Source organism: Lonchura striata, chromosome 2, assembly GCF_050655825.1.
Source record: "Lonchura striata isolate lonStrDom1 chromosome 2, ASM5065582v1, whole genome shotgun sequence".
In the NCBI taxonomy this organism is placed as follows: domain Eukaryota; kingdom Metazoa; phylum Chordata; class Aves; order Passeriformes; family Estrildidae; genus Lonchura; species Lonchura striata.
In genome coordinates, this window is record NC_140704.1 from 18244390 (window position 1) to 18268710 (window position 24321).

General features: G+C 37.9%; 1 protein-coding gene across 4 annotated transcripts in view; it reads right to left on the reverse strand.

The window, feature by feature from the left end:
• Window positions 1–22161, reverse strand: part of ARMC3 (armadillo repeat containing 3) — an 82203-nt gene extending 60042 nt beyond the window's left edge. For 2 of the 4 annotated variants that reach the window (XM_085565398.1, XM_085565382.1), the window contains exons 1-4: window positions 20122–20451; window positions 10844–10892; window positions 2940–3057; window positions 823–948 (exon numbers count right to left, since the gene is read on the reverse strand). In XM_085565398.1, coding sequence (XP_085421524.1) covers window positions 823–948; window positions 2940–3057; window positions 10844–10892; window positions 20122–20243 — 415 coding nt within the window. In that variant the 5' untranslated portion in view covers window positions 20244–20451. Of the gene's footprint in view, window positions 1–822; window positions 949–2939; window positions 3058–10843; window positions 10893–15359; window positions 15404–20121; window positions 20452–21931 lie in introns of those variants that run through there. The other 2 variants (XM_021530390.4, XM_085565393.1) reach the window with 2 other exon arrangements.
• Window positions 22162–24321: the final 2160 nt, after the last annotated feature.

Consider the following 24321-nt stretch of genomic DNA (forward strand, 5'->3'; position numbering starts at 1 on the left):
TCATTGCATCTTTATTCAAAATACTTGCATCTAGCAAGTTCTGATTAAATATTGCACAATTTTGGTTGCTAAAGAAGTCATACCCCAATAGTTAAAATTATTTGTGGTTAAAATTATCAAATTAAAAACAATCCTTCTGTTATTTAGTTTTCAAGCCATCACTTTGCAATTTTATGCTAACACCAGCCCACACAACAAATGGAAAACATGAATTACACAGGTCTTACTAAAATCACAGTAAAGTCTTTCAGATTGCATTTCTAATGTTGTCAATGGCAAAGTAGCAAAACCTCAACCCTTGGATAGAAAAATCAAATAATATTTTTTGGGGACAGACTTCATGTGATCCTACAGGGCTGTGTTGCTCTTATCAACATATTCAATATGTTGAAATGTGAGGAAAAAAGGTATGAGTTTAATTTACTTTTAAATAAAAAACAATTAAGATGTGAATATAAATGGGAGATACTTGTTAATTCAAATCCATGTTTGTGCAGTACCATTGACAATATGCTAATGCCAAATTAAAAGTAATCTAAGTGGGTAAGGTCCAGTGCAGCATGACAAGCAGGTAGCAGCTGATGAAAAGGCTCAGAGTGTGGTTGGGATATCCTCACAGAAGACAACTGGGTAGAACATCCACCAAATGAAGACCTGTTTAATTACATTAATCAGATATAGGTCTATATGGCACTATAAAAATAACAACCACTGAAACTCAACCTTACATCACTTTACTCTGGGCCATTAATACAGGATTTTTTCACATGATCGTGTTTTGATGACCCACACTGAAAAACAGTAAAACCTTGAGACTCTTACTATTAGAAGCCATGATGCCAAATACCATGATGGCATTTCTGCGCACAAGTGGATCTTCGTGTGAGAGGAGCTTATAGAGATGTTCCAATGCTCCAAGACCAAGAAGTGTCACTTTGTTTTCATCACCTGGAAAGGAACTGGGTTAAAAGCCCAATAAAAAGGCCAACCTTACAGTTCTAATGAATCAAGGTAAAAAACCACTACCAATCTTTTATTGAACAGTAGAATCAAAAAACAGAAGCCTGACAGGTCCTTTGAAGATCATCTGATTTACATCCCTAATAAATATGTGTCAAATAGTTTCAAGGATTAACAGTATCTCAGATTAATTCACATTTTTCAAGCAAAGGATGCTTCTGTCTATTGGACACTACTCATTTGTTGGAGACTGCAGTGGAAATACAAAGGAAAGCTTTCTACTTAGCAAAGTATAGGTGAACAGCGTCAGGTGAATGCATTTTATTTTCCTCCTTTCTTGCCTCCCAGTTGCATTTTCCTCAACATAACATTTCACTGATGATGTGAATCTTTATTATCCCTCAAGGGAAGCAACTACCAGGATTTTTATCATTAATTCCTACCTGAGATTTCTACCACCTGAGAATGAAGTGCTTTGTTGCTGAATAGGTGCTGGATGTGCAAAGAACAGAGGAGTTTAGTGTGATTACAGCCTTCTGTTCCTGCTCACACAAAATACACACAAACCCCAAGAAACAAAATCCCAATCCTACTCCTATTCTCAGTTCCCACAACAGCTTTATAATTCATTTTCTAATGAACCACGCCTGTCCTTCCTGGCTACAAGCGAGAAATGTGAGAGGAAACCAGAGATCTATGCTCATTCTCAGGCCAAGACATGATTAAAATGGAGGAAGTATTATTTATTATGGGACTTTATTTACTAGCTACACTCCAAAAAAAATTAATATTAACTGCAATTAATTAACTGAAAACAACTCCTTCTCTTGTGCCACACCTCAGAGTTACAGTCTAGTCTTCTGGAAGATTATGGGAGTATCTACATTAATAATTTAAAGGATTCTTAGTATAAACACATCTATCCTCCTGCAGTGTGACACATTTTACTGTGGATAGGATGGAAGGAGCCAGCAAGAGTTTATGGTTTGTAGCTGTTCCCCCAACAGTCCCACATTGTCTCTTCACATATTCAGAATTTGATCTCATGCTCTCAACTAAGCTTGACATATTAAGCAGAACCTAAATATCTTTCAGAACCCAGTGACCTCTAGCCAGCTGTCAAAGACTCCAGCTCTTCTCTCACAATTTCATCAGTGTTGGTAACTTACATCAGTATAATAATCAGCATATAAATGCATAATTTTTAAAGAAGACATAAATTAAATGGAACTTAAAATCAAACTAGATTAATCAGAGCAAGAATACTACCAGTGTATGCCAATGTGAGTGGCTAACATTGAATAACATGGAATAAGTAGGAGACAACCTAGGAAATTACATGCTACATAAATTTGAGCCTTTGTTATACAGTTGCTTGTCTCCTGAGCACCTTGAATATGATATTTAGCTGTAGATTATACAGGGACCTTTGGAAGATTTGGAATCTTGGAGACTTGTTAGATTTCCAGATCATACAGAAATACGCTTGATAAAGGAGGCTGAGCAGCCTCCAAAGAATCACATGCACAGAAATACTGACACAACAACTTTGGGTAAAAATAACAGAAAAAGGCAAAGAAATTCTTTTTACTGAAAACTGAAGATTAAAACTACTACACTGGTACAGATGTTTCAAACTCCAACATAAAGAATTAAGAGAACATAAGAGAATTCATTTTCAACTGCAGATCTGTTGCTTATAAAAACCCTTACCTGTCTTATATTTAAAATGAGCTCTATTAAACAGTAAATATAAAATTCTCCAACAAAATTTTAAAGGTTTCCTCCATGCAAACTACAAGATTTCTTTATTACTGCAACTACAGGCTGGATAGACATTTCAAACTCCCCCCCCACCCCAAATTTCACCAGATGCCTTTGAGGAGAAAGTAAGATTTCAATGCCAGGAAATTAAACAATTGTGAACTACTATCAAAATCTAAGCAGTGCAAAACAAAGCTCATTGCAAAAATACCAACCTTTTGATGCAAATTTATATAGAGCATCACATGCTTTGGCCAAAACTTCATTTTCAGGAAAACTAAGCATTAGTACAACTGTTGCTGGTGTTTTGCTTTCAATCAATAAAGGATCAAACTAAAAACAAAACAAAAAGAAGGGAAAGAAAAGTTTGATTTATACTGAGTCTTCCAGTGTGCTGCAGTAGACTCCCACATTTCATTAAAAATAAAATAAAATCTTGCTTGATATCTACATGGAATTAGAAATGCTAATGAGTTGCTGTTTCCTTTGAAAAATCCAATTTTTAAAATAATAATTAGAGTAATTGTTGAAAAATTAGAAAGAATAACTGACTTCCAAATAAATATAACCAGGATTTCATCACATACGAAGATATTGGGAAAACCTTCATGCTTCCCTGCAAATCTAGAAAGTTTTGAAGGTAACAAGCTATGTAGTCATTACATATGTAAGAGCATTCTGAGATTTCAGAACCAGACATGAGAAATTTTTTTTTGAGCAGCTGTACACAGAGCCCATGGACTCAGCAGGTGTACAAGGAAGAGGATTTGGTTACTCTGTGGCAATATCACTTTGCAGCTGTTTAAAAAATAAACGAACACTTTCTGTGCCTTTGTCAGCTCAGTTCACCAGCTCACCATGATCCTCTACTAGATGAAGTACTTCCAAGATATAATTCCTGCTCACCCAGCTAGAAATGATACAAAGGTTTCATTTCCATTTCTGAGCTCTCTCATGCAGAAAGAAATCTCCCAACAAACGGGACAGTTTTCACCATCTTAACAGACTCCTTAGGACTAACATCACTTGAGCAAGGGAATCCTTTAAAAAAGCCTTTTGTTTCCTAAGAAGACTCAAGGAATACTGAAAATTCTACTTATTAAAAAGTTTTAAGCTTCCTTGTATTTAAAGTAATTGCTTAATATTAAAAAACGGTCTCCCATCCTCACATTTCAGGCCAATACAGCATCTGTGTTACATACAGAAACTAGTAGATACTGGAGTCATGCAGTTTCCAAAAACAATGTATTTATCTTGAAAATACAGCAGATTATAAGATAGCAATACAAATTAATTTACAATATTATTACAATATATATACATATATATTTACAAATGTCAATAATTTGTTTTACTTCATTAAACAAACTTCTAATAGCTACATCAGAGGCACATGTTGAACAATCAAAGTATGAAGGTACATACAAATCAGTTGTCAGCAAGGAAATTTAGGGGAGCAAATCTTAAAAAAAATATGAGTGTGCTAGAAGAAAAATGAACATAGAGAAAGGTTTTTCTTCTCCCTTCTCTGACTTGCTTACTGTACCATAAGTGATTTTGCCTAATAATCATTCCACACTGGGAGTTAAATCAAATAATAGCATAGGGGTGCAAGGATGGGCCTAAAATGATGGAATCATTTATCAAAATTTTCTTTTTTGATTGTAACTAGGCAAAACAATCCAGCCTATCACTGCTCATTTTACCTGTGGGAGAACTTAGAGGTGATAGGAAGTCCCTTTAGCTTCTTAATATGTCTCTACTTCTTCACATTTGAGTCTTTGCATAGACAGAACATGATCCTCAGGTAAGTGCCATTATTTAAACACAGACGTAACTCCTGAGTTTGGTCAAATACTTGGTGATGGAATAAAATTCTAAGTTTTAGAAAAGGCTGGTAGTTCAGAGAAAAATAAACACCAGTACTGATCTCAGATAAAGTTCAATAAGAAATGAAAGATGAAATAAGAGTTTTAAATCTCAGTTATTTACACATTGATGTAATACCAGTCAGAATTGCATTGCTTTGTTTTCAGTATTTCTCATGTTTACAAGTAATTATATAAACCCCAACTCACTGAAAATTCCTAGGATTTAATGACAGGTTGGCACACGAACACAGTCAAATTAGTCTAATCTCTAACCATTTGATTAAACATTAGATTTGCTATTACTGTATTCAATATTCAATAGGCACTTTGCTATTAAAAGCATTTCTGTGCTAAAACACAGTAAAAAATAGTCACTGAAACCAATGTCAATGCGTCTTTAAGAATCAGAAACCTGAGTGATTGAGGAAGAATTTCTTTACTGTGTGGTGACTGTGCACTGGAACAGGCTGCCAGAGAGGCTGTGGAGTCTCCCTGACTGGAAATACCCAAGAACCATCCGGATGCAATCCTGTGCAATGTGCCCAGGGATGACCCTGCTTGAGCAGGGAGGCTGAACCAGATGACCACTGTGGTCCCTTCCAACCTGACCCACTCTGTGATTCTGTGATTTGTTGGGAGGTAACATGTTCATCAAAACTATCATAGAACTGGTTATGACTTCTCCTTATCATTATGTCAGCATAGCTAGTGTTCCACATTTTGTGTTTTGGTTTTTTTTTTTTTTTTTTTTTTTAATCCAAGACTTGCATCTAAATCTTCATACATCATTGCAGACTCTTCCTGTAATGGCACATACAGGACATTATGTGCTAGAATAATGTTCTTGAAGTTAAAAATAACCTTGAATAAACACAGAAATTTAACTAAATTATAAGCAACAACATCCCCATCATTCAGTTTGTGTTAAGAAAACAGCAAGTTAAATTAAAAAAAAAGCTATAACATGTCTTTGATCTTGCCTTTTGTGTACATTTTACCTTAAAGCCATTAGCAACTGAAGAGTATTTGGGATTTGGTTTTGGTTTGGGGTTTTTTGAGGTTTTTTGTTTGTTTGGGGTTTTTAACATTTTTTTAGATTTTTTTTTTGAGGGGGGTGTTTTGGTTTTGTTGCTTTGGGGTTTTGGATTTTTTTCTGCTTCCATCAACTTAATTTAGTTTAACTTTAATATAATACAAAATATGTTTCCATCAGACCAAAGACTCACCTAGACCCACATCCTGTCTTTGGCAAGGGCCAGGTAAGAGGTGTGAGCAAACAGACTATTAAATTTTACTTATGTTCCCACACAGATACCAGCTCGGCAACGTAGAGAACTGGAGAGCCTAGGGATTTTATCTCTCTGTTCAAAAAGTCCAAGAAAAATTTGTTACAGAATTTTTGAAGCCATCTGTATTTTAACATCCTTAATATTCTGAGGCACAAGTATCACAGTTAGAGTAATAAAATAACTATGCCTCTTATTTGATTTAAAAATACCACCTGATAATTTTATTTATCCTCCACAGTTCATTCCCTACAAGAAAAGGTGAAATAAATTACACTCATTTACCTTCCCTGTATAGTCATAATTTTGTAAGTTTCTATGATAATCCTCTTCACAGTAATTCCTTCTGGAAATTAAGAAACCTACTCTCCTTGACCTTTCCTAAAACAGAGGCCACCCTGTCTGTTGTCTTTCTGAGTTCATTCTTTTGTCTTTCTATAGTTCAGCTCTACCTTTTTGAGATAGAAACACCAGAACTGTTAATGGCATTCATGTGCATGTACAGGGCATTTGCTAGTAACACAATGTTTTGTCTTCTATTTCTGGAATTTGAAATTTTGTACTTATTACTTTCTCCTACTTAGGAACTGGATGTCCTTTTCATGAAAATATCCACATTCATTCTGATGTACTGGATGATACAGCTGGAGAATAAAAACCCCATGGCTGGCAACTTCTCCCCATTACAAAATCTGAACAATAATTTTTTTTCTCACCTTTGCTTCCTATTTTATAATCAGGCATTATTGCTAGGAGAGTAATTTCTTTTCACCTGTTCATGTTTATGAGAGGGAAAAGCCTGGTCTGAAAACTTTTGGAAAAGCTAAGCAACTGTATCATTCAGAACACCATTATCCATTTGCTCATTGACCCCTCCAAAGAACTCAAGTAGATTTCATAACTCAAACTTTCCTCTACACAGGCACTATTGATTCTTCCCCATTGCTATGATATGTATCTATGGATTTAGTTTTGTTTTTTTCAAGAACTATTTCTACCAATTGACACAGCACAGAAGAAAAACTTCATGTAATTATTGCTGTATTTCCTCTAAAAAATGAAATTTTCTACTATCCCATCTTCTAGTAACACATTTTCAGACGTTAGCTATTTTTCATTTAGCACAAGACCTAGGCATACACTTTTTATTCCTACTTGAGCAATTTTATCATATTTATTTTAGTGATTACCACATTGCTTAGTCTTTTGACACAACAATAAGTAATTTTGCTTTTCTTTCATGACTGCAATCACCTAACAGTGTCCCCCCTAAGAAGCTTCTTGCATATAGTCAATTTGAAAAAACTTTACTGCTAGTTTTTGTATCTTTGCTAGTTCTCTCCCAAAATATTTTGATGCAGGGTCACAGTGCTTTTACTTCTAATCTGGGAGTGGAAGCATTTTTTATTCCACTGAATCATGAACAGTTGATATTAGAAGGCACCTCCAAAGATGATCTGGTCCAACTGTTCTGTCCAGAGCAGGGTGAGCTAGAGCTCAGGGTTACTGCACAGTCTGATTTTGAGTAACCCCAAGGATGGAGACTCCACAAGCTCCCTGGACAACCTATGCCGTGCTCCATCATTGTCAAGGTAAAAGAGGATTTTTTTTCTTATGCTTAAATGGAAACCTCCTGCATTTCCATTTGTGCCTACTGCCTCTCATCTTTTCACAGGGCACCACTGAGAAGAGCCTGGCCTGATTTCTTAACTTCTTCCCATCAGCAATTTTTACACTGACAAGACCCCTCCAAGCCTTCTCTCAAGACCTAGCAGTCCCAACTGTCAGTCTCTCCTCCTATGACAAATGCTCCAAGACTTTGTTCCAGTAAGGCCTTGTCTCTCTTGTACCAGAGAACACAGAACAGGACACAGCATTCGAGTGTGGTCTCACTCACCAATGCTCAGTGAAAGACAAGAGTCCCCTCTCTCAAGTTCCTGGCAACACTCTGCCTAATGCCCAGGATTTAGTTAGCTCTCTTTGTCCCAAGTTCCCATTTCTGGTGCATGTCCACCAGAATCACCAGGTTCTTTCCTGTAAAGCTGCTTTCCAGCTGCTCTTTACCCAGTCTGTACCGGATATTCTTCCCCCAGGTGCAGGAATTAGCCATTTCCCTTTATTGAACTTAATTAAATTCCCAATTTCCTATTTCTCTAGGAAATTGTTGAGGTCCCCCTGAATGGCTGCACAACCATCTGGGCTGTCAATCACTTCTCTTACTTTCGCATCCTCTGCAAACTTGCTGGGGGTGCACATCATTCAGGTCACTAAGGAAGAGGTTGAACAGTTTGTGCTCCAGGATCAACCCCTGGAGCACAACACAAGTGCCTGAGCTCTAACAGGATCTCATGCTGCTGATCACAACCCTCTGAGCCTGTCAGTTCAGCTACCTTTTGGTTAATTTACACTGTTTATCTCATCTGTACTTCACCAGTTTACCTATGAGGATGTTACAAGAGGCAGTACTGAAAGCCTCACTAAAGTAAAGTCAAATTAATATTTAGACATTCATCAAAAGAAGGTGTTTATGTGGAGACAATTTCAGAAGCTGACTGTGCCAATAGATACATTCCACTTTTTTTAATATCAGTCTTGTGAATTAAGCCATTTTCAAAAATACTCAGGTTATCTATAGCTTTCTTTAAGGGATAACACTTCAGTATTTTCTCTAGGGATAATCTTAGGCTCTCCTTTCAATGTCCATGACCAAGTTGATGAACAAATAATAGTATTGTCTAGACCAAACTTAATGTAGATATCATGTGAAAAGTTCCTATCAATCTATGTCAAAGCATATTTTATCTGCCTGAATTACTGTCTTAGGTCATTCATATAGAGATAGAGGCTCAAAGCAATGTTTTTCTTCTTGGAGAACAATTCTCAGAACAGAGAATACTAAAAGACAAATTATGAAAGGCAGTGAAAACAGAGTCCTCAAGAATACTTTCTGAAACATATAAACAGTGGGTAGGCTAAGAGATGTGTTTCCCACCTGTTCCTAGAAATCTATAAAAAATTAGTGATCATCTGCAGTACCATATATTCTCATAGCATTCCACATGCACAAAGGCCTCCTTTTATAAGCCCATCTACATTATCTCAAGGCTTCTTTTCTTGGACTTGACATTTTCATAAACAGATTATCAATCACAAGATAATGGCTAATACATCTTTTATTTTGTCTGCATCTCATTTCCTGCCATCTGAAACACCAGGTGAATTTTAAAGTTTTCAGATTTTATTTTACACCACCATTATGGTGTAAATCAAAATTCTTATTATGGTAAGATTTTCTTAATTAATAGTTACAATGATCTATTTTCATGTTTAATAGTGTCTTGATATGCAACATTTCTCCTGCTACGACTGTCAGAATAGACATGCTAGCCTGAAGTACAATAAGGGTAAAAGCTAAGACAAAGCTGTAGATGCCATCTGGAATTCACTCTTCCCAATTTGTTCCTTTTGATAGTTTTACTGACTTTTTCTGCGTATTTACAGGTTATTGTAGTACACAACATATTGTAACACAGTTTTCTCTAGAAAATCTAGTTGTATATTTTGGATGTAGAAATTGTGGTGCTGCATCTACTGATTTGCTAGCTATTTACTGAAGAAGCCAACTTTGATCACTTCAGCTCATCTGTATGACTTAAATGTGCTGTCATGCCTTTCAAACCTTTTCTTAGGCTGCAAAGATACTTAGTCTTAATTCTTCAGGCCTGTTTTAATTAGACTTATCCACATACACCTTCTTTGTGACTCATGTTTTTTTAGGTTATTTTATACAGATAGAAGTTATGTTGAGATTTTATGTAATTTCCTTCCATAAGGATTTATTATTGATTGAAGGTTATGAATTACATTTGTAATATTCATCTCTCCACAGAACAGCTGGGTAAACCTGATGTCAACTGCTATGTCTCAGTAACATCATGGCTATTGGATATTATTGTCTTAGTCAAAACTACTTATGCTTATTTAATATTGAAACTGCAATGTAGTTTTTGCTAACTTTTCTTTGACCTTTGAAAAAGCTCTTGCAGTACTACAACTCTTTACTCATAAATCCATTGCGTTTTTTAAAACAGTGTACAGAACTTGCCATTTAATGGGACTCATTGAGGGAATGGGACTCCCTCTGCGGGACTCGTTGAAGGCCCCATTTTCATTAAATTGGTTGTTATTTGACACAGAATTTATATTGTATTCTTTTCCGTGTTTTTGTATTTCCTCTACTTCTTTCTGAAGAAAACAAACTTTAAAAAATAGCTATGTTTTGAATAATTATCTTTTTGGGGGCCTCTTTATACCTTGTGAATTTATAGGAATTCTTGAAAAATGTGCTAGTGTCAGACCCTTAACCTCCATATTTTGTAAAAAAAAAGTCTCCCTATCACCATTATTCTATATTTGGCTACAGCTCTTGTACTTTTCACTGTATTTCCAATGACAACAGAAAAACCTAAACTTCCCCTTAAGACTGTATATATTTGCAAAAGAGACAAGAGTATGTAGTATTATTCAAAATATTTGTCAAATTTTGTATTCAGTAAAAAACCACAGATCCATCTAGGCTTTTAAGTCTTTCATCCTTAAAGAAAGAGAATGTATTCACAGTTGAAAAGATAGGCAGATTTCAGGTTGCTCTTCTCCATTCTCTTTTGATTTTTACAAAGAGAAAGCTAACACTGTTCTTCAAATAAAAAGAAGCCTGGATTGTTTCATACATAACTGTTTGCAATGCCTGCCAAAGACAACAATCTCTACAAAGAACTACACATGCCCAGTCACTCTGGTTTGTATGCTGTCCAAGAAAAGCAGAAACAGAGACATCTTTAAAAGCCATTTTTAGAATAAAGTGGGTAAACTAGGAGAATAAGGAACTATGTAAGGATGGTAGAGCTGAGCCTGTAATTGTGTAATGTTTATTTTATAGCACATAGCAGTTTATAAACTTACCACATCCTTGGGTGGAGACTCTGATTCCTTCTTTACTTTTTTACCCATTCTAAAAACAAACAAACAAACAAACAAAAATAAAACCAGGCAAACAAACTCCCTTCTGTGTTTTAGGAACCAGTTTAAGAGTGATTCAGGGAACCTTGTAAGACAGACTTTCTTATTCATTTGACCCACCAAATCAGTCTGAAAATTTCTTTGACATAGTAATTTCTGTAGAGAAAGTAGTCCCTGTTTCTAACATTTGTACACGTTTGGTAAAATACATCTGTCAACAACATACATAGATAAAAAAACCTCAGTCAGCACAGGCTCAGGCCGTAATGTGGTACAAATACACAGAACATCCCTTTCTGTAAATTAGTTTTATCTGCATCTGTAAATCATATATGGACTTAAATGTCCTTTTAGGGTATTTCCCTTTGTTTGTCTATACATTCTATGTTGGTAAACATTCCATACAACTGCAGAATGTACAAATAAGTTCTACCTTGAAAACATGGTTCAAATACAAATTGAATTCTCTGTTCATATTTCACAGGAGACAAAAATCAGGTCTGAAGTTATTAAGAAACAGTTCTGCACAGTATAAAATTCATTGATTTTAAAAAGTTACACTTATTTACACAAAGTCCAGCTTGTCTTATTTTTCCTTTTGTATTAGCACACATGCACATAACCAAGAAGACCTTCTCAGCTGCATCTGATAGCAGCTTCTGAAGCGTATGGATGTAATACTTCATGTGGACCTAGTTTCATGTAGCTTGCAAAACCTCAGCAGAGCCTTCCAGTTAGGTACAGGCAAAAGTAAAGGGCAACATGAGCCACTAGCACTAGCTATGCATAGAACATAATCCAAGTTATGCCAAACTTAAGTTTGTTTTAACACTGTGTAAAAGTGAAATGTGCACCGTTAGTACCCCTTGTTAATTCCTCGGTTAGTTCGCAAAGGGAGACCACACATTCACCCTCAGCCAGAGTTTACTGAGAGCCTGCCTCTGGCATAAGAGATTATTTTCTAGTGCAACATGAGCTGTAGCCTGGCTGCTTACAAAAGTCAAGGCTATTCTTTGCTGTTTTCAACAAAAGTTTGCAGCTCTTCATGAATTTTCCAGGTACTGCTCCTCTACCAATCTCTACAAATAAATTGTAACACAGCACTAATAAAAGCAGTTGATAAAGCACATCCTAAAAATAGACCTGAAATTTAAAACTTCATAGGCAGGTTACTAATTACAGTTTTGAGATGAAGATCCACGCAGCCAAAAACTTTTCAGCTCCAATCTGCTTTACCATTTTGCATCTCTACACACACACACGTATAAAACACACACACAAATACAGTGTTTCAGAAAGCACAGCTTTGGCCAGAGACAAACTAATTTATATAAGAAAAAGCAAAAGGACAAATTACTGACAGTATATTCAACAGGTGTGATGGACATACTACCTTCTGATTTATGCAGTTACTGTAGAAAGTAAGAATCATGTACACATGCAAGAACCAGATTTAGATGGACATTCAGGAAATCTGAGTTACTTAAATTGTGCCAAATCCTGATATGGAATATGAACATGTATTCAGAATCATTCAGTTCAGCTCAATTCATTTCAGATATAAATTAAGCTGCAGTCATAAAAAGCAATTATAATTCTGAGTGAGTTTAATTAAGTTTAAACCAACTAATTTTAAAAATTAATTAATGTAAAATTATTTATAATGTTATATAATTTATGTTCTCAGATTCAAATTATATATATTTCAAGACCAAGAATAACTAAGGCTTTTAATGGCAAATATTTCTTCACTCTGTATAAATACATCCAATTTCTGAGAATATTTTAAAGAAACTTTTACATATTTCTAAGTTATTAGAAATATTTGGTTCCTTAAAAAATTTCATTAAAAAAAAGCAGTGTCAACTGTGGCAAAAAGCAGAGAGAACAGGTCAATTACTTTACTGTCAGTTATGCCCCTCAGTCTATTTCTTTGCTGCAGTTACTAATCTAAATTTCAATATATTCTCCCATCAAATGTTGATGTGAGCTTTGTTTCCATAAAGCTCTCTATTCAGTGGTCATTCTCTGACTTGAGGGAATGATGGACACAGAATTCTTTGGCTTTCTGATAATTAAAAATGTGTCTTTTGCACTGAACTGTAATTATTACAGATAATCAACATGTACAGGTATTGAAAGGCTACTGACCTATAAAAGAGCTTCTTTATGCAAATCCCTTTCCCTCCAAGATAACTGCATGCTGTCTTTTTCTCAGTAGGTTTACAGCATGCCTATTTCTGATTCTCAGTTTACCAATCTAAATATTTAGAATCTGGAAAACAATTGTAGTAAGGCTTAAATTTTAATATGCATGAAGTGCTGGCTTAATGTCACCTGTAAAACTTATTTTAAAAATTAAAATTATTCATTAGTAATTACATGTACATGTAATTAAATTAATTCCTGGACAAACTTGCTGCTCATGGCGTGGATAGGTTAACACTTTGCCTGGAGCAGATTTAGGGGGACCTTACTGCTCTCTGCAACTGCCTGAAAGGAGGGTGCACCAAGGTGGGGGCTGGTCTCTTCTTCCACATAACAAGCAATACAGCAAGAGGAAATGCCCTCAAGTTGTGCCGGGGTGGTTTAGATTGAATATTAGGAAATATTTCTTCACCGAAAGGGTTGTCAAGCATTGGAACAGGCTGCCCAGGAACGTGCTTGACTCACCAGTCCTGGAGGTATTACGACATTTGGTGCTTAGGGACACGGCTTAGTAGTGGGCTGGGCAGTGTTAGGTTAACAGCTGGACTTGTTCTTAAAGGTCTCTTCCAAAGTAAATGATTCTATGTTTCTAAATCTTAAAGACAAAATAATATTCTCATTTGAGTAATATCCTCTACTTCATGTCCTGCACATTTCTAGAATCATAGAAGCATGCCTTTTCTACATATGTTTTTTGAGATTAAAGGGTTGATTGTTTTAAATCATGTAGAGCTAGAGGTAATAAAGTACTTTGACCTAACAGATGTAGCCAATACCCAGCCAAGCAATCCATGAAGTTATCATTCTATGCTACTTCCTGTCCTTCACCTGGAATTTATTGCCTCAGTGGTAGACAAACTAGCCTGCTTTTCTTTCTCCGACCCAGTTTTAGTGCAGTGGTGCAATCAGGTGGTGTCTCTCAAGCAGTAGGAACAGTCATTATGTCTGACTAAATCCTCATTCCAAAACCACAATCCCCAAAGCTCTCCCTCAGCTCTGGCTATTCTTAGTGCCTTAGCTCAGTAGGCACTTCCCTGTTTCACTCTGAACTTCATTAGCTTTCCCACAGGACCAGAACCACTCCAGTGTGAGCATCCTAAGTTAAACCCATATCCAGAATCTATGCGTAGTATCCATTAAACTAAACTAAGTATCAGCACTAAAGTTAATAACTCTGCTTGATAATTGATGGAGATCTAGTCAACATATTCAATTGCTCTTAAGGCAGATTCATCTTAAAGGAGGTATCTAAAATGGAATAGCACCTTAAAAACAACTACTTTTTCCTTGGACCAAGACCAGAGTCTGGAGTTGTTAGCTCATGTATTTACATTGACATCTAAGTTTGTGAGCTTAGTTTATTACCCCATTTCTCCACATGAATCCACATGCCAGGCTAAGTCTGGCAGACACTATCATAGCAGACTGAACACTAGCAGAACCAGGCATACAAAAAAACACAGCCACCTTGTCTTTTTTGCAATGGCTGCAGGAACGGGCACATCTCCAGTAATATCTCTATGACCAGAATATTCTGCCTGTGAATGGAAAATGATTTTGCAGAAGGTCCCAAATGTGGACTTTTTGGTTCAAAGTGGAAACCTCTAACTTCTTAACTATTTTATCAGGAACTGGCATCTCTGCCATGTCAAATAAAATACAGAAAATTTATTTAGTTTTTGAAAGAGTTGCTGCAGATGCCTGCTTAGAGGAGGAGACTCCAAGTACTAGATCATAAGATAATGATGGCCCTGATCCCTGTACTTATTTATTTTTACTGTGATGCTTTAATGTGACTAGCTGCTTTTCTCAGCGAGTTTCTTAGATTGCAAATAGTTTTGCAATCTTAGTGAATAGTTTATTAGATTGCAAATTTGAGATACCCACTTATTTCTCATCACTACACTTTTTATTTTTTAAAAACACGAGATGATGGCTAGCAAGTGACCTTTAACAAAGAAAGAATCTATAAATAGTACTTTGAAATATGAGGAAAGATTTCTTTTTGAAATACTGAAGTCTTATAAATACTTCCTTTACCCTATTAGAGTCCTGTTGCAACACTTAAAGAACATAGTATTTCCTGGGTTTAAACGTGACAATGCATTTAGAAAACACTTCCTGTTCCATTTGCATTCTCTGTTTTATAAAACCTTAAATAAGAGATGCAAACTTAGGACCTGGCATATACTGCGAGAGCTGAGTCAAAGAACAGGAGTAAGTCAAAAGCACTGCCAGCAGTGGAACTTACCTCTTAGTCAAGGAATCAAAAGCCTGTTCTGAAAGCAATTACCCCTGTGGAAAAGCAATGCAAGGAAAAGGATTTAGAAATAGGTTCTAACCAGTTGTTTATTACATGATCCACTTTCAAATTAACAGTCCAATGCTTTAAGATAGGCTCAATCTATGTTACTACAACCTAGCCCAATTTTCAGGCTTACTGAAAATGATGCACAAGTGAGACTCTTTTTGCCTTACAAGTAATGATTACATAATGTCAATTTAGTTGAGCAAGTTTAATTGAAGTACAGCTGTTTATTTTTGTCCCACAGAAACTATTTTTTTCTTGTGACAACATTATAAATTGCCTATAAATCAGTCATTATCACATTTTATTTCCACTGATTCTTGTATAGACATATTAGTACTGCTGTCCTCCAATGGAATCACAAGATAATCACATTATCAGCAGACATGTCCTCTATACCAGCTTAAATATCCTCATCATTCTCTGATAGCTTCATCTTAATTAAGAGAATAATGTGGAATAGTCTTGAAACTCCTTTCCTTCTCCAAAATTCTCTTTTCATCTTTTTTTCTGCCCAACTCCTTAAATATGGATCAATAGACTTCCCTTTCCCTGTGTTGTCATGACAGTGCAAGCATTACCACACTATTAAAGAACTTGGCTTCATATAATAGGAGAGTTAAAAAGAGATAGCAGGTCCAATTTAATATTCAGTTCCTGCAGATATAGATATTTGTGCCATATGAAAATAATACATTATGTGGGAGACGAATTAAGTCAAGGCCTTTGAATTTCCCACTGTTTTATCTGTGTGCATGTGTATATTGGTAAAAAATGATGAGGAAGTTCCACCTGAATACGAGGAAAAGCTTCTTTACTCTGCAGGTGATCAAGCACTGAGACAGATTGTCCAGAGAGGGTGTGGAGCCTCCCTCACTGGAGAGATTTAAAAATCATCTGGCTGCAATCCTGTGCAATGTGCTCTGGGATGGCCCTGCTGGAGCAGGGAGGCTGAAGCAGATGACCCATTTTGGCCCTTCCAACCTGACCCACCCTGTGATTCTGTGAATAAGAACAGTGTTCCACATGGCTGACCAGTATCCAGGCTCCAGAATGACAACAGACAAGTGTTTCTGATAAATGCACGAAACTAATCCTGAAAGTCAGATTTCTTCCATCTGTTACAGGGTTTCTATTTCCCTAAAGTACCAAGGTTTAGATCTCCTAAAGTTTTTATGTTCTTCCTAACAATAGTAGCTATTTTTACTGTCCACATAAATGCCTAATCCTTTTACTCTGCATTCTTAGACATGCTACAGGACAGGTCCAATTGTCAAGTGTACGGTATAAGGAACTACTCCTTAGATTTGAAACTATGCAAATAGCTTAAATGTGTTACTCAATTCAACAGAATAACCCTTCATTCTTACATTACAACTTTAGTTACCAGATGCTTTGACTTGATCTTTTCTACCTTCCTTTATAAGTCACTGTACATTTTGATTTACCTCCTTTCTAAGAGGTCTTAATTATTTTTTTCCATATAGCTTTTCCAGACATGTGTGTTTCCTGTCTCAGAGTCCCTCTGTGACTGTTAAACCTTTCTCAGATATGATGTATGTAACGAGAAATACTGTAATCAATTCTAGAACACTACTGACTTATTTGAGTGACATTGTAACTTTCAGGGTATTTATTTTTACCCAGTTTACTCAGTGAAGATTTTCACTAAGTTATCCACATATGGTAAACGGCTCATTTTCTCACTCGATTACAATTAATTTAGATTTACTACTGAAGAGTATATTGTTCCAAACATTCCTGACAGTATAAATTACACAGCTTTTATCAACAATGGATTTTATTTCATGGTGTTACTAGTTCACCTAACTGCAGAAGAGCTCTCAGAAGTTTCTACAAGTCTTCTTTAGTTTTAACAAATTATTTTAATCGCACCAGAATATTTTTTTCTCTACACTATTGCTAATTTCCAAATTATAATGAACATATTAAATAACATCAGATCTAAGATCTATCCTTGGAGAATCCAAGCTGTGACAAGATGAATCGAGGATATTTTCATGTGTGATTCTAAATGTCTGATTGAAATAGTGAAATCCCTCATCCCATGAGAAATAGACTAAAGAAAAATTGACTTAATCTAAACTAAATGAGAGACAGTAGTTACACAACCACTATCTGAGCCATAATAACAGGACACTTCCTATTCAGAAGGCAAAGATGGCCTGACTTAAAGACACTCCTAAGATTTTAGCCACCTGTGACAATCTACATGAATTAAAATGAGTGCTTCCTCCTGGCAGTTTCAGAGGGACATTGGGGGAAAGGGACATTCTGAATGAGTGGACCTGCCCATCACAGCCACTGCATCATGTTAATACCACCTATCACACTATATCTTAAAAACCTTACATATTTTTTCCCCACCTCTCATTAAAAAGTTGTTTTAAAAAAAGTTGTTCAATTACTTCAATTACTTTCTTTGCTGGCATGTATGAAAACATTATTTATAGTAAATATTTATTCCATACAATATATATTTACTATACTCTATGCATACTATATAGTATATTATATAAATTCCACATATATTTACCTATATAGAAACAATACTTTTATAATCCTAGAATGGTTTGGTTGGAGGGGCACCTAAAGATCATCTCACTCCAACCCTGTTGCCATGGGCAAGGATACCTTCCACCAGACAAGGTTATTAAAACCCCCATGCAACCATGCCAGTAGGCCTTGAACACTTCCAGTGACGGATCCACAGCTTCTCTGGGTTAACTTGTTCCAATGTCTCACCAACCTCTGAGTGACTATCTAATCTAAACCTACCCTCTTAAGATTTTTCCCACAGCCATTCCCCCATGCCCTAACCCCACATGCCTTGTAAAAAGTCCCTCTCCTGTGGGCTTGTTGTAGGTACTGGAAGGTGCTCTAAGGTGTCCTCAGAGCCTTCTCTTCTCCAGGCTGAAAACCACCAACTCTCTCGGTCTGTCTGCATAGGACAGGTACTCCAGCCCTCTGATCATGCCTTTCCTCTATCTGAAGGCAACAAACATATCCCCACTCAATTTTCATTTTGTTAGCTTAAAGAATTCTACTTTCCTCAAAAAATTTATTCCTTATTTCCCACACAGACTCACAGAATATGCTGAGTTGGAAGGGACCCATCAGGATCACTGAGTCCAATTCCTGGCCTTGCACAGCACCATCCCCAAAAGTCACATCATGTGCCTGAGAGCTAAACACTTTGTGACCTCTGTCAGGTTTGGTGCTCTGACCACTACCCTGGGGAGCTGTTCCAGTGCCCAACCACCCTCTGGGGGAAGAAATTTTTCTTAATATCCAATCTAAACCTCCCTTCACACACCTTGAGGCCATTCCCTCAAGTTCTGTCACTGGTCACCACAGAGAAGAGATCAGCACCTGACCTTCCACTTCTCCATGTGAGGACAAGGGGAGGGGGAGCTCCTCTTGGTCTCTCTCCTTCAGGCTGAACAAGAGAAGTGACCTCAGCTGCTTCTCCACAGCTTCCTCTCCAAACTTTCACCATCCTTACAGCCTCCTTTGGACACTGTCTAATCTCTTTTTTATATTGTAGTACCCAGAACTGCTCCCAGCACTGGAGGTGAGGCTGCCCCAGTGCAGAGCAGAATGGGACAATCCCTCCCTTGCCCAGCTGGCCATGCTGTGCCTGATGCCCCCCAGGACAGGGTTGTCCCTCCTGGCTGCCAGGACACTGCTGGCTCAGGTTCAACTTGCCATGGACCAGGACCCCCAGGTCCCTTTCCTGTGCCTACATCCAGAGTTGTCCCGTCCCTGACACCTGACCTTGTTTAATTTCACATCTGGTAATTGCCCAATCCTATTTAGTCACGATCTTTCCCCAGGGCCTCTTTTAATGTAAATAACTACAGAAACATGTATCTAAATTCAACCAGAATGTTTAAAGACTTATCTACATAAAAAGATTCTCAAAAAAGGGGCCTCACAAACTTTCTGAAGACACGTGCTGTTGACCAAAGTGCTCAGATTGATTTAGAAAGAAAAATCATGTCCCAGCAGGATGTTATTAATTGAATAGCGTTTTAATAAAAATTGTAAAACATTGTAAGGATTATATCTTATAGCGATATTTTATAGATTAGTCACACTTTTAACAAATAAAAATCCTAAATAAAATACAAAAAGAATGTTTATCTTCATCTCTAATTAATAATAAATATATAATATATATTATAATATTATCTATAATAAATTTTTCATCTATATATATTATATATATAATAGTCTCTGTCTAGTTGAAGTATGCAAAACTGCACCCTTAATCAAAGGATTTCTCACACTGCACATACTGAAATAATATGTTCTTTCCTTTCTTGGTAAAAAAGTTTACCACTGCAAATATTTAGTTTATGCATGTATAAGCAAAAGAGCAAGAAGAGACATGGCCATATGTCACCATCTGGTTAACTGAAGTATAGTTCAAGAGTATGAAGTATTTTTCAGAAAATGAAGTTATTTTAAACAGTACAAATAGGCTCTGAAAAATGGCTGTGACACGACATAGCAAAGGCAATGGAAGAGTTTCTGCAGGCTGTATAGGGGACTCAATGAAAAGAAAAAAAAGACAGCAACCACAAAACACACACACACACACAAATGAATTATGAGTAAAGAACACTACAACATAAGTAGAACCCCAGGAAATGAGATAAACTCTAAGTTTAGCCCTTACTTTTCCAAGACCTGGTAAGAATATAGGGATATGGAAACTGCTTCCATTAATAATTTTATCTTCAAAGAAATGTATTGGCTGTTTCCTTTTCTGAATTTTTGCTTTAGAAAGATCATCTTCATAAGCGTGTTTTAAGTCCTTTTGAAAACATGGATGACCTCTGCTGAACATCCCAGATGATGGTTCTTCTGCCTTGTACAAAATTGTACTCATACTTCTTTGTTGACATGGGAAATGTCTCAGATGTGTTACTATCACGTTCATGATTTTGATGGTTATGTCTGCAAAGGTAGCCCTGTTGTTTCATTTCAACTGCTCATTTACCTGGATCTATTATGTTTACAGAAAAAAAAAAAAAAAAAAAAAAGAAGAAGAAGAAAAAAAAAAGATATTTGCTGCAGTTTAAGACAAATATGCAGGTAGCAGATTTGCAAACCTAAGGACAGCAGTGGATATATAAGCTCATGTTGGCATTCGTTGTGTTAGAAGAATATTAGATAATCAGAAAATGGCAACATGATAAAAACCATAAAAATGAAAGGAAGAAAGGAAATGTTGCTGCCATCAATAAGTGTGACAGTGATCTTGCTCACTGTCAATGAACAATAGAAAGCAGATGTCTTTACTTTGCATAAGTATCAAACTATCTCATGTAGATGATAATTTCAGATAACCAAGACTTTAAAAGAGTTCTGTACTACAGATGATGCTTCTCTACCAGGTGATCCATATTTGGCTTTGAAATTCCCATCTACAAAAGTCTCAAAACCTTTGCAATAAAATTAATAAATGAGATGAGCTTTCCCTGCTAATAGCCTAATAAACTGTTACTGTTCTTTCAGAGAAAGCTTTTATATCCAATAGTTTTTTTTTCCAATTCTCATCTCCTGTCCATAGAATTTTAGATTTCATATCTTTCATGTTACTGTCACACAGAAATTCCATGTCTCCCCTGAAGTGAACTGTTATTTTTCTTTTTCCAGATTATCTATCTAGATTTGTAAATAAAATTCTTTTTCCTCTACCATCTAAATTTCTTTATGGCAGGTCTTTCCTTACCGCAGTTTCTTGCTTCCCAATTAATATCTAAAAATACTGGTACAGAGATCTGCTGAATGTGTCCACCAATTGCTGACACCAGTTCCTAAGCTACTGGTTGCTAATAAGAAATAGTGTGAGAAGCCCTTCAGTGCAGCCCTTCTCTGTCTGTGTTTAAATTATATTTATGTTCATAGTGATACACTTCAGCTGTTATTAAACATCACAACTTTAATATAAATCTTGAAATTGCCACTTCTGTTCTTAAAGGGGTAGATACCTTTATCATGCAGACAGTCTGTTTTTAGTGGGCTTTTTGGTTGTGGTTGGAGGAAACTTCCATGTATGCCTTTAAAAAATTATAGAATCTTAGAATGATGGTTAGAAGGCAATCTTGACAATTATCTAGTTCCAACCCCCCTGCTGTGGGCAGGGCACACTTTCCACTAGACCAGGTTGCTCAGAGCCCCATCCAAACCAGCCTTGAACATCTCCAGGGATGGGGCATCCACAACTTCCCTCAGCAATCCGTTCCGCTGCCTCACCACCCTCACAGGCAAGAATTTTTCCCAGTACCTAATCTAAATCTACTCTTTTCAATTAGTCTTGAATTGACCTCATCCTGTCACTACGTGCCCTTGGTAAGTAGTCTTGCTCCATAAGTTCTCTTCTGGTACTTGGAAAGATACTACCACAAAAAAAAAAAACAAACAAAAAAAAAACCAACCCACAAAACAAACAAACAAACAAAACTTTTACAGCTTTAACTTACTTTGAAGGGCTGAAGGGCTACGGACACGTGGCCCTCAGTTCAGCGGCAAGCGCCGAGGGGCAGCCCCCCCGGCAGCGGGGCACGGCCCGACGTTACCGGCCGGTCACGCCCCGCCCGCCCGGCACCGCCGGTGCTGCCCCGGCACCGCCGCGACCCGGGGGCTGTACCCGGTGATCTGCGCTCACCGCCGCGAGCCCAGAGCCCTCAGCGCCGCGCCGCTCCCCGCCCTTGCCCCGCGGCCGGCGCAGCGCGGAGCCCGCGCCCCCCGCGCCGCCCGGGGGCGATCGCGCCGCGCCGCCCGCGCCGCCCGCGCCGCCCGCGCCGCCGCTTCGCCGTTGCCGGGAGACGGCGGCGGCCGCGCCGGCGGAGGCCGGGCCTGAGGCGGCCGAGGCGGCCCGGCCCGCCGCCCCGCGCCTCCTTCCCCCCGCTCTCCCAGTTGTCCCCGGGCGACGGCTCCGAGCGTTTCATGTGAATTCCCAGAAGCCTTCGGGGAGCGTTCCGCCGTGGCACACGCGTTCAATCCACTGCTTCACAGTTTGTCCCGACTCCGAAGTGCTGGTGACGCTGCTTTGAGGGAAACTTCAAGGCGCTATTGCTGATAGGCCCTGGGTAATGGTGGAACAAGGAATCAGTTATTTCTGCAGACTAAAGGAAAAGGCTACTTACTCACCCAAAGACACAATTTCTGAAAATTAACAAACGTGTGCAGTCTGTCTAAAAATTGCAAACTGCTATGTTCACAACTTACTTTCATGGTTTTTCTCTACCTCGTTTCACTGTTTATTTTCAGGGCATTCATGGGGAAAAAAAGAAAAAAGGAAAGTGGAAGCCAGCAGCTTTCAGGAGAAAAGGGTAGGACCTCTCCACGAGGTAGGGCACGTCAGAGCCCCTGGGCAGAGCATCAGCACAGAGGCACAGCAGGGCCCGAGGGGCGACCTCAGCTCTAGGCTGCTGGTGGAGGAAGCTGTGCCATGTGGAGAATTGTGCTAGTCTCAGAAGAATAATTCATTACACTGTTCTCTTTTGACAGCCAGGGCTGTTGTGGAAGGAATCCTAAGCTGAATTCTGAAATCAAAGAATATTTTCTACTTGAAATACAGCATAATTGCTATCAATAGCTGCAGGAGTAACAGAAAAGAGACAAATATAATCATTTGGGGGCCTCAACATCAGGTCGTAATAGGTAAAGAAATTACAGCTGCTACTGTCTCTCTTCTAAGATTCCTTTTAATCACAATATCATTGCTTTCTCCCCAGATTTCTTACAATGTTACACTGCAAGTATCAATTTAGTTCTGTTTTTATGAGCTATATCATTCTGTTGAGATCATGGCAGAGACATGTCCTGGCCTCACGCCATGACAAATGTGTACCATCATAACAGAAGAGTCAGTGGGTCATTTTCAGCCATAGACAAGACACATATGAAGGCATCTCCTTCCACTTTTAGCATCATAACTCCTAGAGAAAATTTATTTTTTTAAGCAACTACCATGACAAGTCAAGAACAATTTATACTGACTGGTACCTCTGGAGACAGAGGAAATCACACTTTGTTTTCACAAAATTTGTGACTGACTGACTGACTTTCCATCAAGCCTGACCAATGGATGTCTCAGTTTTACAACGGTTGGTAGAGTCTCACCCTGGCAGGAAAGGAAGCCTAAAAAATTTTGGTACAGGCAAGTCACCAGCTTCCCTAACTTCTTCATATACTTCTCTCTAAACATGCACCACGGTGACAGGTAGGTGCTATGAATGTAAATAGTAAAGACAAAAATTTGGATTTACCTCTGTGCTGGGTGTGGCTGGGTTGCAGATAGTTTTCTTCATGGCAGCTGGTATGTTGCCACGTTGTAGGTTTGTGACCAAAACTGTGCTAATTCCACTCTTGCTAAGCAGTGCTTGCACAATGTCAAGGCCACCTCTGTTTCTTGTGCTACCCTGCCAGGGGCTAGGCTGGGGGTGGGCAGGAGTTTGGGAAGGGGACACAGCTGGGAGAGCTGACCCCGACTGACCAAGGGGTGATTTTATGCCCGATCACATTAGGCTCAGCAGTAAAGCTGGAGGGTGGTCTTCCCAAGGTAGCTGTTGCTTGGGGACTGGTTGGGCACTAACCTGCTGGTGGGAGGTACTAAGTCTTTGCAGATCACTGGGGTTTATAAAAACTTTTCCCTCATTTATTACACAGTCTTTATCTTGAGCCATTTGTTGTTTTCTCACTTCTCTTTTTCTAATTCTATCCCACATCCTGCTGTGGGTGTGGAGATACAGTGATCAAGCAGCCCACTGGTACATAGTTGCTGCTTAGGATCTCCTTATCCCAAACACAATATCCATTACTGGGAAAGCTTGTCTTTTTCCTGTCATCAATAACAGAAGAAGTTCTT